This window comes from Vombatus ursinus, unplaced genomic scaffold (assembly GCF_900497805.2).
Source record: "Vombatus ursinus unplaced genomic scaffold, bare-nosed wombat genome assembly UNPS02014802.1, whole genome shotgun sequence".
In the NCBI taxonomy this organism is placed as follows: domain Eukaryota; kingdom Metazoa; phylum Chordata; class Mammalia; order Diprotodontia; family Vombatidae; genus Vombatus; species Vombatus ursinus.
The window spans coordinates 16,938,606-16,953,361 of NW_020954580.1; the positions used below are offsets into that span (position 1 = coordinate 16,938,606).

At 35.6% G+C, this 14,756-nt stretch overlaps 1 protein-coding gene across 4 annotated transcripts in view; it reads right to left on the reverse strand.

The window, feature by feature from the left end:
• PIKFYVE (phosphoinositide kinase, FYVE-type zinc finger containing) overlaps positions 1-14,756 on the reverse strand; it is a 104,336-nt gene that overhangs the window by 14,775 nt on the left and 74,805 nt on the right. For all 4 annotated transcript variants that reach the window (XM_027873539.1, XM_027873537.1, XM_027873538.1 and 1 more), the window contains 10 exons: positions 11,905-12,083; positions 9,285-9,398; positions 8,183-8,291; positions 7,915-8,069; positions 7,221-7,311; positions 5,435-5,495; positions 3,934-4,071; positions 3,601-3,721; positions 1,542-1,637; positions 95-178 (listed from right to left, as the gene is read on the reverse strand). In XM_027873539.1, the coding sequence (XP_027729340.1) occupies positions 95-178; positions 1,542-1,637; positions 3,601-3,721; positions 3,934-4,071; positions 5,435-5,495; positions 7,221-7,311; positions 7,915-8,069; positions 8,183-8,291; positions 9,285-9,398; positions 11,905-12,083 (1,148 nt within the window). The remainder of the gene's footprint in view (positions 1-94; positions 179-1,541; positions 1,638-3,600; positions 3,722-3,933; positions 4,072-5,434; positions 5,496-7,220; positions 7,312-7,914; positions 8,070-8,182; positions 8,292-9,284; positions 9,399-11,904; positions 12,084-14,756) is intronic.

Below are 14,756 nucleotides of genomic sequence, written 5' to 3' on the forward strand. Positions count from 1 at the left end.
TACTATGCTACAAAACCAAAAAATTAGATTATTTTTAGAAAAAAATTTACAAGAGAATTCCAATTTATAAAATACTCTATGGAATTTCACAAACCTGCTTGCTTGCAGCACTTCCTCAGTAGTATTCCGCAGAGACACTTTGGATAATTCATCTAAGGCATTTTTGTACTCCTTACAACTAAAAGTAGAAAGCGGTTGAAAAATATTTAGAATCACAGAACAGAGAACGTTAGAGCTAGAAGGTCCCTCGGAGATCATCTCATGCAATCTCTATTAATTTCATAGCTTGGCTCTTCACTTTAAGCAAACTTAAAAGCTTTAAGGGAACCATAACAACAAAGAAAACCCAAATCAAAAGTTCATCCAGGTTACCTAAGGAAATCTAAGCTTGAGGAAAAGGTGAGCCTTCTATGTATAATTGTCCATAACTCCCTCTACCTCCATAATAATACAAGATGATTACAAATGCTTAGTCATTAACCTTCAAGTGAAGCAGATACTTCTATATTCATACAAGAAGGAACAGATCTAAGATGCAGTTAATTTTTAAGTAATTAAAAAGATGTTTTCAAGTAATATCTAAACTAGAAAACCTGCTCCTTGCAAGTCCAAAGGATATTATTTGCTCAGCAAAGCTTTTTTCTAGATTTCTCATTTATTAATGTTTTATGGCTCATCAATGCTTGTGAAAAGCAGTATCATCTTCCTAAAAGCAAAAAGGCAAATGCCTTCCCATTGAAATAGGATTTAAAATAAAAAAAGACAATTTTAGATTCAGCCATAGCAATGATATGTAATATTAACAACTGGAAAATAAACATTCAAATTTCATTTTAGACATAACATACAAATGAAAAACAAAAGTCTCAAATGCAATGAAAATTACTAATCTTTTTAAAAGGCAGGAAAATACCATGGGCTACTTACAGCCCATGGACATATCATGAAACAAAATCTATTTTGTAGGCCAAAAAACTCAACCTGATAAATGAAAGTGCTAGGAAAGCACAGAGTGGGAGAAACTGATAAATAATTCGTTGTACAGCATATTATATCTGTAAGAAAATGTTTTGAAATGTTTCATTATCAGAGGGCATGTATGGAATAAGGAGATAAGAAAATGGGAAAATACAAAGTACAAGAGGGATGGGGCTCTTTAATTAGCTTGGTTAGTCATTATTAGGTTAAAAAATTATCTTGAACTCCATATCTAAAAGATAAATAGCAATGGTTATATTACCTTCAAAAAGATATTTCAATCATATGAATACATCTTAAAAAACTTAACTTTACTTACTTATAATTAATGATTTTGCTTCTAGATTTATAAAAGCAGAGGTTCTTAATTTTTCTGGTGTCATGGACCCCTTCTAAAAATGTTTTTAAATGAATAAAATACATAGAATCATAAATAGAACCAATTATAATGAAATACAGTTATCAAAGTATTTTTAAAAACAAGTTCACAGACTTCAAGTTAAGAACCACTGCTTTAAACATAAGTGAATGATCTCAAGGATAATATCCAAAAAATCAAATACCTGAGAGCAAAAGCAATAATGGAGCTGGGTTCCTTCTCACAGACTGCAATGGGTACACGTTCATGTTCATACATTAAATAGTGTTTATCTGGGTCACTAAACAGAAAAACAAAAGTGGCAAAAATCATGGAGGAACAATGATAAAGACATAGTTTTGCATGAATGATAAAAAAATATTCAGCCACATAAATAAAACAATCATGATTTTATTTTAAAACAACAAGAATACAACTTGTTAAGAGAACTTACAAGTAACTATAACTTACCTAAACACTGCTAACTACAAATACAAACTTTCCAGTCAGATACTGCAAATTCAAGCCTAATAATTCAACTTTCTTAAATGCCAAGACAGGCATGGGTCTCCAATCAGGATGTTCTAAAATAGTCATCTCGCCAACAAAAGTACGCTCTTTGCCACATATCTTTGGCTGTGTTTTTATCAATGAGGATAGGCAATAAAGAACACATTCCCAAAATAATTTATTTTGTGGTAAACTTGAAAGAGGGCTTACGTCAAAAAGTTAAGATACAATACGCCTAAAACAATGCAACATATTTACTATGAAAAAAAGCTGGAAAGCTACTCCTCCTGAAGTCCTGCATGTACACAGAAAGCATACAGAAACTGAAAGATGAGATGATTCAATTTAAGTCAAAAGTTGTTACCCAAAAAAGAAAAAGAAAAAAACAGCAAAACATCCTGCAAAAATGTCACTGTCTTCTCTAACAAGAAAAAAATTTCTTATAATATACAGTGTAGAAAAATAATATTAATAGGTATCTCTTTTTAGTTGCATATATACATGGTACTGAGACCAATGTTGGATTCCTATGGTCAATCAGTTTCACACAGACAAAACTTTGTTAGACTGTCGATATCAAACTCCTAATCTAGGCCAGCAATTGTACAAAGGGGGAGATTAGGTAAAACACAAATGGCCTAGAGACAACAAGTATCCCTATGAAGGACATTAAATCTTTCAAGTAATGGTACCAGTAGCCTCATATTCACGTATGAAGTACAAAACTGAAGTACATATGAAAACACCTAGGTAGTCAGCATGTTAAGCAACTGTATCTCCAATGAAGGCTGTGTAGCACAGGGGAAAGACTCAGTCCTAGAGTCAGAGAGACCTGGGTTCAAATTCGGTCTTTGATACCTACTAACTCTGGTGACCCAGACAATCACTTAACCTCTTACTGCCTGAGGCAACTCTCTAAGACACTTGCTGAGCAGTTGCAGAAAGTTTCTTCACCAGTAGGAATTCCTATACCAATGAAATCCTAAGTCAGGACCAACTCTATGCTGTCCCCAACTTCAAAAACTGTACTAATATATCAAAATATAGATACCTTATAATTTGCCACTATTTTTGCAGTTCTTAAAATACAATTACCCAAAGTGAAAATACATATCTCAGTTCCTTAAAGGAAGAAGCCTTACATTTTTTTCTTCAGTATCCCTAGGGCCTAGGACCGTACCAGGCACCTAGCAGGTACTCAGTGCTTGCTGATGAAGGATTGGTTAGTTAAGTGAAAGGAGTTAAATATTCCTACTTTCCATATCTAAGTTATAATTCACCACCAAAAATCAAATTTCAGTTATGTACATATTTCATCACAAAATTCTATACCTACACATACACTCAATTATCAACCACATTAAACCTTACAGAAAATATACATGTATTTACATAATAATAAAGTATTTTGTGTAAAAAAGTAACAAATATCAAAATCTCTTTATCTTTTTTCAGTTTGTTTGTCCATGTCCTGAAGAGTTTTCAACTTTTTCAGCACCAAAAATTCAAAGTAATGAGTACTTATAAAGTGCACCAGCCCAACTAGCCAATTCCTATACCATATAGAAATAAGGAAACTATCTCATGGGAACAAGTATTCTCATCACTCAGATCTATGTCAATTTATATTAAATGTAGTATATAAGAGAGTACTACTTCTGGCAAGAGAAATAGGAATATTTTCAATTAAAACAAATCATATGATAATCAAACAAACCCTTAACATAATTACTTTGCATTAGACTAATACTCACAAAGGAAAGGGGATAGGATTATAGCTATTTCCTGGAAGCAAATTTGCAAATATAGCCTTCATTGTAGATTTTTCTTTCACTTGGCTGTCTGTAGATCCCAATAAATGTCCATCAAATACATCTGGAAAGAAGAACAACACCATGCATATCTAATATTCTACAAGCACAGTACAAAATGTAGTCTCAGTCTTGAATTTCTTTCTACAGTATTTGTCTTCTATGTTGTACATATCAATAAAACTGAATGGTAGAGTTTTAAGTAATTATTCTATGATTTGGGAAAGAAAAAGGGGAGAAGGCTATAGTATATCATGCAGAATTATTCAGCTCTACCTTCTGAGCTACTAGTTGTGTCTGCTTCAGAAGGCCCTCCCGCCACCTGGTCAGACAGGACTTCAGGAGGAGTTGGCAGCTGGAGATGTGTGGAGTTCGTGGAGCTCTGACTTGATAAGGTTGTTAAGAATCGATCCTCTGAAGAAAAGTGAAAACAAATTTTGACAAGTTCTTAAACATCTGAATTTTTATTATTATTATTATTTATATTTATTATTTATTATGATGATGGTGTTAGGGTTCCAGATCTGTGATAATTCTATTTTTATCTGATGTTTTTAAATGGAACAAGTTTATTTTGTATCTGAAGTGATTTTTAAACTAAAAGTGAAAAACATCATTTAGATAACCTGATTTTACAGATAATCTGAGCTTCAGTTTTTTTAACTTACTCATCTAAGATCTCATGGTTCATTCATTACAGAGCTTCAAACATAATCTTAATTACTAATCTAGCATTCTTTAATGCTATGCCACTCTGTTTTCCACAATGAAGCTTCCTTTACTATAGTAATGCATAAAACAAGAATATTTTTTTAAAAATGTATCATAAAATGATTATTTTCTACCAAAAATAACTTCAAAAAAACTTTTATAAAAATCTCACTTAATCATAATTAAGATGTGCTGCTCTAAATCTAGATATTTCTTTAGGAAAAGATTTCTAAATCATTTTTTTTTCCTACAAATATGATTAGAAGGTCACCAGTTACTGAAAGAAACAGCTTCAAAAACTTAAGTTAGTAAAGTTTTTTTTGGTATACTTAGTTTTTCACAACCTGACTACTACAGTAGTGTTTTGCATGACTACACATGTATAACCTGTATCAAGTTGCTTGCCTTCTCAATGACGGTGAGTGGGGAAGAAGGAAGGGAGAAAATTTAGAACCCAAAGTTTTAAAAACAAATGTCCAAAAAAAATTGTTTTCACATGCAACTGGGAAATAAGATATAAAGGAAATGAGGTATAGAAATCTGTCCTGTCCTATAGGAAAATTGAAGGGGAAGGAGATAAGAGAAGGCAGACAGGGAGGAGAGGGGCAGGAGATAGCAGGCAAGGCAGATTAGGGGAAGGGGTACTATGAATGCATGCCATCTTGGGGTGGGGGGAGGGATGAGATGGGGAGAAAATTTGGAATTCAAAAATCTTGTTGAAGTGAATGTTGAAAACTAAACATAAATAAATTTTTTTTAAAAAATTTTTTTAGGGGGGAGGGGAAGATTTATGGGGAGGAAAAAAGAACCAAATATGCAGAGTTTACAGTGAAACCTGAGAATTAGCCTCCTAACCAGGAGTTAAATTTCAGTTTATTCCTCTGATTCCTTGCTAATATAGCTTTAATTTATCTGCAGCTAACATAGAATTCTTTAAAGCTAATCGTGTAATGAATGCTATAGAAATGAAACATACATCACTAATTCCAACAGAAAGAAAAGAATTACAATGACCATTTTTAAAAGTCCTGAAGGTAACATAAGACCTTTCGGCTTTAAGACAAACCTTTTTCTCCATTCTGTAGTCCAGGAGAAATGTTGCGTGGAGATGCATCCATTGCACTTATCTGTAGAGAAGCAGAATATTTGTTCTTAAGAGAAGTGTTGGAGCTCCACCACAGGTGGGCTTGTTTGTTCCAATTACCATTCTAGTATCTAACAGCTCTTTATAATTTATTCATCCCATCCCACAATAACTTTCCATAATCTACACCCTCAATGGCTACGGAGATCTTCCATTCCCTAAAGACCACATCCTGGGCTGTTATCAACACTGTTAATTTTTACAAATTATTTGGTGAGATTATGTATTAAGGCTATATGAACAACTCTCAATGAACTTTCAAATTAAATTCTCATGGCTGACCTAAAGATTATGTTTCAGTCTCAGTTATGTATTAAATTGACCCAGAAGCATTGACTCTGTAACATGGAGCCAAGAAGACAGCAAACTTATCCAGTATCATTCTGCTAAGTCATTAATGACTTCCAGGCATTCTAAATAACACTGTATGGACCATGGTCATTTCTAGTTATTCCTTTACTAGTCTACTGTCATCTATACAATAATACAGTAAACACTGTAGTCTAAAGCTTAAAGAAATAAAAATGAAGGAACTAGCCTAAATGAAACCCAAGAGTCCTCTGATCCAACTCTCTACAAAAATATCCTGAACAAATATCCTGAACTTGGTACTATATTCTGCATTCCACAAAAAACACTTATGATACACCTGAAATGATGCAATTTTTTACAAATATGTCAAAAAAGATTTCTGTCAATCAAGATAGTAGAAATCCACGCAGAGTAATAGAATAAAGAAAGAAGAACTGGGTGTGCATTTTGCCTACAGTACTTCCTATGTAATAATAATCAAGTCACTGAGTTTGACTAAGCATCAGCTTCCTCATCTATGAAACTGAAAGAAGGACAATACCTGACAAGGTGGCTGTAAGAGGATAAAAATGAAACACTGTGGGCAGCTAGGTGGCACAGTGGATAGAGTTCCAGCCTTAGAGTCAGGAGGACCTGAGTCCAAATCCAGCTGCAGACACTTAACACTAGCTGTGTGACCCTGGGCAAGTCACTTAACCCCGAGCGCCTCACCAAAAAAAAGGAAAAAAAAAAGAAACTCTGCATGTGAAACACTTTGCAAACCTTATACCATCTCACACTCTCCTCACAACAGGAGATACAATTATTCTCTCTATTTTCCAGATATGGAAACTGGGTCTGAGTCGCCCAGGGCTCCACAGTAGTATCTGAGACAGGATACCACGAACATTATTAATAAGTTAATGTGCATTCACTGGCACACTCAGGGCCCTTTAAGAACTGCTCATTCAACAATGCTCATAGAACAAACCATAAAACAACAATTTTTGTGAAACAAAATATTGTATTATATTATTACATTATAGCAGGCACAGGAAGTTTCCTCAACTGGGAGTTCCAGAAATTACAGATCCAGTCTATATCCTAGTTCCTATTTTTATGACTGGGATAATTTAAAAGTTTCAAGTGCTCCAATTTTCTATACAACATTACAATAAATAAAGGTCTTATTAATTTGTTAATAATGTGGTCTGGCTCATATTCCTTGAAGTGGCCTGACTTCATATACTGTAAAATAGGCCTAACTTATTATGGGACAAGTTATCTTTCAACATCAATATTTTTTAAATACTCCTGAAATATTTAAGTATATTTATCTTAAGTATATATTACTACTGTAATATACACTTAATATCTATGTGTCAAAGACCAAATACATAAAGCCAAATTTCCTTACCTTACTATCTTCTCCTTGTCTCATTCTTCCAGGGCTTGGAGGAACTGAGGGGCGTTTCCTCCCTTTTTCCTGTTGAAAAAGATCCTGTAATCTACAATAAAAGACAAAAAGCAAGGTAGTTTTATCTGTCTACAGTACACTCAATCATGCCTACAAATATTTGTTAACATCTTTGAAATACGTATTAAATACGATTAGCTGAGCCATAATAAAGCTTAAAAGTTTTATCTATATAAATTAAATTTCTCTCTCACTTCTCAACGCCCTGTCATTTCAGAGCCTAGTCTATAAAAGACTTCAACTAGATAATGAAATAAATATTCCAGGGAAAATTCTTATTTTTAAAAATGTAAATATTATATTACTGAAATTTTAATACATAAAATGAAGTTTAAATAATATCTTAAAAGGTAATGCCATAAAAATAAAATATGTTCATTAAATCACCTAAAATAGGTATTTTCAGTTTTAAAATTTTATTTGGCATTTTGCAACCTCAACGATGACATATAATAACAAAAATAACTGAAACTTGAGAGCTAAGTACAATATTTTACAATGAACAAAGACAGTTAACCAGAGATTTTTTAAAAATTAAACAATGTCATAATACAACAAAATTTGAGAATAAGCAAAAATAACACAATTAAACACTAGGTGAAAATGTTGTTGCTGTTGTTGTTGTTATTATTACCTGTTATTCCAGGCTTGTAGCATTTCACAAAGGCTTTGTTTCTTGGCAATTAGAGACTCAAAGACTGACTGCAACTGTTGAGGGGTTTCTACTGAGGAGCTCATCAACCTTGCTTGCATCTTCTCAATCCAGTTCTTGAACTCACCTTCCTCCATCTACAGAGAGGGTGAATATTTTGAGTACCTTAAGAGTCTCTCCAAACAAACAATAGCAAAATTATTATTATAAGATAACAGTTGATTTACTTGCTCTTCTGAAAACCAGTTACCTCTTTTTGTGCAAAGATGTCTTCCATCTTTTCCTCTCTTGTTTTGCTAAACGTATCAGTTTTCAAAGAGGCAAGCCGTTCATCAACAGCAAGATATACCTGTGAAACTCTAACAAAGAGGACAAAGCCAGAAGTATTTCATGACTTAAATTTAACTTTCTATCTCCACATAAACAGCAAAAAATAATTTTTAATTAAATAACTATAGTATTCAAATTTAATTTGAAAGAAAGTAAAATTTGGATTAAAATTTTACAGCACAACTGTTAATGAAAATTGATATTTTATTTATTTTACAGGCATTTTATTATTTTATGATCTATAAATCACTTGATAGTTTTAAAAGCTAAAAAAGAAAAATTCATAAATGCCATGAAACTATACCCAACTACAAGAAAAAAAATTTCAAGATAATAACCTTTCGCTATTCAACTTCTCTTGCTACTTACAAAGATACTTTCTTGCAATAAAGATCAAAGAAATTTAAATGAATAACCATATTTAGCTTTCAGAAGCAGCTGAACCACTATCAAGACAAAATGATGCAAATTCTTTGCCTTCTCTATCTACTGACTGCACACAGCTTTGAGAAGCAGCATGATGTAGTGAGCCAAGTGCTGCCCTCAGAGTCTGGAAGACCTGAGCTATACTCCAACCTCTTGATAGACTGAATCTGTACTGTGACCCCTGGAAAGTCATGTAAGTCTCCACACCCTAAGACTATAATGTGCAAACAAGGTGATGCCTTGAATTGGTAGAGGAAGTTTTCCTCATCTGGGAGTTCCAGAAATTACAGGTCCAGTTTATATCCTATTTCCCATTTGTGTGACTGGGATAATTTAAAAGCTCCAAGTGCTCCAACTTTCTGTACAAAAAGATAGAATTTAAGAAAATCTGAAGAAACGTTTTTTTTCCACTAAAAAAAGGACTAAAATTTGATCCATTTTTTGATTGTTGTAAACAACAAACTTAAATCTCATGCAAGAATAGCAATATTCTCTCTAGTCTATATTTCCAGAGCAAACAGTATTTAAAAAAACAAAACAAAACAAAACAAAAAACAACAGAAAACACTGACAAAAAAGACCTGCAGAAAACTTACTTTTGAAAGAAGTCCTTCAGATCCTGAAGAATGGATAGTTTTAATGGGGCCTGACGTTTGATGTATATTTTGGGAAATGGAACACATACTTCAAGAAGCCTAATGGGAGAATAACTGAAAGTAGAAAAAATTACTAATATGTCATACATTGAATGAACTTTCCACGCTTGCTACCATTGTTCTGGATGCTGTGACTTCTTTGTGCACTTTGAGTAGTGTTATCTTCAGCTAAATTCTATGAGCCATTATGGAAAATAACTTTGTAAGAATGACAATTAGAATCTTGCAGACAATTTTCAGCTTTTACAAAAACGAAATCCTAAAACATCTCTCTAGGCATAACACAATGCCCTCATATACTGTATGTCTTAGCATGCAGGATGACCTTCATAAATAACCGTGAAATTGAGCTGAGGTTCCTCTTATCTTTTACCAAAAATGACTTTTGTAGAAAAGCAGCACCATCATATAATAGATATGGAGCTAGATGTAGAGTGAGGAAGACCTAAATTCAATTCTCACCTGAGATTTAAAGGCTATTTAACCCTGGGAAAGTCACAGCCCTAGGCCATTCTCTATGACTCTAAGTTTCAAAGTAGGTGCTAATCTGCGTTGGTAGAGGTCATTTCCTCTACGAATGAAATCACAGTTGAGATCCAAAAACTTCTATGGAAACGTTCTCTTTGAATGAGCAGGAGGGTTCATAGAAGTTGACCAAACCTTAAGTAATTTTATCTTCATGGGCCCCTATACCTCTCTGTGTAACTCCTTCCTACCTTCTAATTTCTTTACTATCTTCCCCATCTACTTTCCCCATCTACTTTTGTGGGAGCTCCCAAGGAAAAAAATGCACTTTTTTCCCATCTGGATCTGCCTGTTCTAGCTCTAAATGTATCCACCCTTTCTCTTCTATTACAACCACCAGTGTCCTGATCTTGGCTATTAGGGCAAGAAAGACACTTCACAAACAATTTATACTAAGCTCTTCATTGCTTTCCAAACTCCAACCCTGAATTCTCTATTACATGCTTACATGCTGCTAAAAGCACAGCTGAAGCACATCACACAACCATGCTACATAAGTCTACTACAAATCTGTTATCCAATCTCAACTGGGTCCTCAATGCTGCATGCCAATCTTTTCTCAGATTTCTCTGTTCTCACGTCACCTTCACCACACGCATCATCCTGCTTATCACTGCCAACCCCTCTACCTGTACCCTTCATCCCAATACCTCTCACCTCACCCAGAAGTTTGCTTCCTTCCATTATCCCCTAGCTCTTCTTGTGCTGCCTACAGACATGCCTAGATCACACAACCCTTAAAAAAAAAATCCTTCAACTGACCCTACTATGATCCTGTATTTCACCTTCCTGGAACCTTCTCACACACCAATCCTAGAAAAAGCTGTTTATCCCTCACTGCCTCCAATTTTTCATCTTCCACTTACTTCCTTATCCTTTGCAGCCTTGGTCTATCCTCCTCACTTGAATAAAACTGCTCTCTTAAAGATCACCAATGACCTGTCTCATCCTTCTTGACTTTACTAACATTTGATACTACTTGCCAACCCTGCCCTCTTCCCCTCACCTCTTTCTGAATACTCTCCTCTCTTTGGGCTTTCAAGATATTGATATACTGCGATTTCCCTCCTACCTGGAAAAACAATCAGTCTCCTTAGAGGATCATCATTACCCATGGTCCACTTCCTTATAGAGAAATGTGCCCCAAGGGTCTATCCTGGACCCTTTCTCTTCTCTCTATACTCTCAATAAATTTATCAGCTCTCTTGGATTCAATTTTTATTGATGTACCAGTGACTCTCAAATCTACATTTTCAGTCTTTATCTTTCTCCTGAGTTCATCTTGCATTTTTAAATGCCTGCTAGACATCTATACCTGGATGACCCCTAGACTCCTCAAACTCAATAAGTCCAATACCAAATTCATTATTTTGTCACCTAAACCCACCCTTCTTCCTAATTTCCCATTTCTTTTAAGGCCCCACATGGCTTCCAGTCAAAACTATGCTCACCTCTTCACTCTTGCTCACCTCCTATGTCTAATAACATGTCAAGGTTTGTCAATTCTCTCTCCTCAACATCTCCTTCATCCATCTGCTCACAATGCCATCCCCTAATTCAGGCCCTCATCACCTCTCACTTGGACTACTCTGATACACTCACCCTGCCTCATCTCTCAATTCTTCAATCCATCTTCTGCACAGTGATATCCCTAAAGCACAGGCCTGACCATATCACTCAGCTGCTCAAAAAGTTTCAGCAGGTATGGAATCAAATACAAACTCCTGTTTGAAACTCAGAACACTCCACAATCTGATTCCAGATACTCTCCCCTCATTCTACATTCAAGGCAAACTAAGTACTCATTGTTCCCCATACTCAGTCATTGGCCTAAGCACAAGTTGCTCCACATTCCTGGAAAATATGCTTGGAGTAAAAAGGCCTTTGAAAAACATGTAAGAGATATGAAGCCAACTATTCTCAAGTTAGAATCCATTATAGTTTTTCCCCAATGCCACAGAAATGCTACATAAAAAAATCAAGAGAATTTTAAAGTACAACATGACCTTAGAAATTAGAGTTCCCTAAATCTTACCTGAAGGAAGCCACCATTTGGTTATAGGAGAAATACTGATGATAATCATGGTGGATAGAGTGACCACATGGCTCAACATTGGCTCTCCGAGTATACTGGTGTCCATAAAATCTAAGCTCAAGGTATTTTGCAAATGACATTGACCATGAATCATTGGAAAGAGCAACAACTGGTGTTACCTGAAATTTAGAATATACTTAGATATAGCAATTAGTTAGATTTTTAAAACAAAGCATATATGACATTTTGGATATAAGGATCTGACAGATTTACTTATATACATACCCCATTCAACCCATGAGTTATATCTGCCTCAATATCTCTCTGACAAAAAATTATTGAACATTTAGTAGACAATAAATGATCTAATAAACAACCATAAAAGATTACAACTGAGAGCTGGTGGAAATTAAGTTTTTTGCATACAACTTCTTGTATCACAAGGAAATAAAATTATACCTTCAAGGGGGTTTGGGGATGGGGGGGAGACTCGATAAATTATCACTTTCTTTTGTGCCAGCTATAATCATCAGTTTTTAGTGGTCATTATCAAAATATGAAAAATCTTTTTGCCATGCAATGTTCAAAATATAAACAAATGGGAGAAAATTAGAAAAGACTGGCAATGTTCTATAATTTTTCTCTGTTCTAGTCAAGTAGAGAAATGTTTTAAAGTTAGTTCTAAAAAAAAGCCAAAGCAAAATAGACATTGGTGTGCTCTAATTTCACATTACTAATATTTTTGTTTTAAAATCCATTTACAGTGAATTAAGTAAATAATCCTTAAAGTTGCTGTTGTTACTATTGTTTTTTTCTGGAACACATGCATATGCAAGATAGAACCTAGAATGTAAAGGAGAATAATGTGAAATAAACCTGGAAAGATAGTGACAAGTCAGAATGCAGCTAGGTGGCACAGTAGATAGAGTACCAGCACTGGAGTCAGGAGGACCTGAGTTCAAATCCAGCCTCAAAAAATTTACAACATAATAGTCATGAAACAACTGAGAACAATATCAACATGTTCATTATTATCCATGGAAACAGAAGTCAATATAACCACAGAAAGTAAAATTGGGACTTTAAAATTAGTTAAAAATCAAGATAACTCTAGATGTTCAGATGATGATCTCATGTGCTCCCATGATTCTGTTATCATCAACACAAATGATTCTGAAATCTATCTATCCAGGTCTAATTTCTCTCTCAAAACTTCATACTTCTAGGGCAAGTAGGTGGTACAGTGGATAGAGCACACCACCCCGGAGTCATAATGACCTGAGTTCAAATCTGGCCTCAGACACTTGACACTAGCTGTGTGACCCTAGGCAAGTCACTTAACCCCAACTGCCTCACAAACAAAACAAAACAAAACAAACCACAACAACAACAACAACAAAACCCTTCATAATTTCTCTCTAACTACCTGCTAAAGACCTCTACCAAAATGTCATACCAGGAACTGAAACCCAGTCTGTCCAAAATGAACTCATCTTTTTCCTTTTAAGTCTCCAATTAATTATGCAAGCATTTATTAAACGACTACTATACGCCAGGCACTCTGCTGGGTGCTGGGGACACAAAAACAAAAATCAAACCGTTTTTGTCCACAAAAGAATGTGTACTCCCATTTGGGAAACATATATACATTTTTTTAACAAAACCTGTGATTTCACTGATAATCTTGAAATCAAAGGATGTCTCTATATTAAGTATATATAAAATAAATAATAACAGATACCAGGGAGAGGGGCACTAGTAGCTGGGGGAATCAGGAAAGGCCTCAAGAAGGAAGTGTCATTTGAGCTAAATTTGAAGGAAGCTGGGGTCCTAAGCAGCAGAGGTGAGAAAGGAGTACCTTCTGTGCATGGAGTGTTTGTGCAAAGGTACTGAGTCAACAAATGTAGCAGGGAGCCAAGATGGCAGAGTAAAAGCAAGGACTCACTTGAGCTCTCCCCCAAACCCCTCCAAATACCTGTAAAAAATGACTCTAAACAAATTCTAGAGCAGTAGAACCCACAAAAAGACAGAGTGAAACAAAAATTTCCAGCCCAAGAACCTGGAAGGTTGACAGGAAAGGTCTGTTGCACTGGGCTGGGAGAGAAGCGCAGTTCAGCGTGGGCCACACAGGCAAAGACCCCTGTCTTTGAGACCTGGAGCAAGCTGCAGAGGACTGAATCACTGGCAGCAGTGGTGGTTTCCAGACTTCTCAACTCCCAAATGCTAAAGACAACTTCAAAGGTCAGTAGGAAAGGTCTGTTGGACTCTGGCCCCAGCACAGCCCCAGGGCGATGGCGGTGGCGGCTGCGGCAGTGGCAGCTGTGGCAGTGGCAACAGCAGCTGCTTCCAGAGCTTCTAGCCCACAGACAGAAAAAGGATCGAACAACTGATTAGAAGGAGATTACGGGGGTCTCTTTGCCGGCACTGAGGCAGGATTCTGTTGCTTCGCCCATACTCAGATTCAGGTCACCGTCCTGAAGCAAGGAGGAGCACTGGCATAGCACAGCTTGTGGCAACAGTGGAGACAGAACCCTCCTCACAGTTCAAGGACAGAAAAGAGTGCTTGTGGTCATTCACAGAGCAGAGCACAGGCCAGGAAGAGAGTAAACACTTCTCCTTAGAGCATACCACCTTGGAAAACTAAAAACTTACAGGACCCTAGAAGTATCTCTGAAAACAGTTGCACAAAACCCCTGAAGCTTGGAATAATATGCCCTCCACACTGGAAGCAGAGCCTACCTTAACAAAGAGTTAAAAAGTCAAGTTTTAACTTGACTGGGCTGGGAAAATGGGCAAACAACAAAAAAAACTCAGACTATAGAAACTTACTTTGGTGACAAGGAAGATCAAAA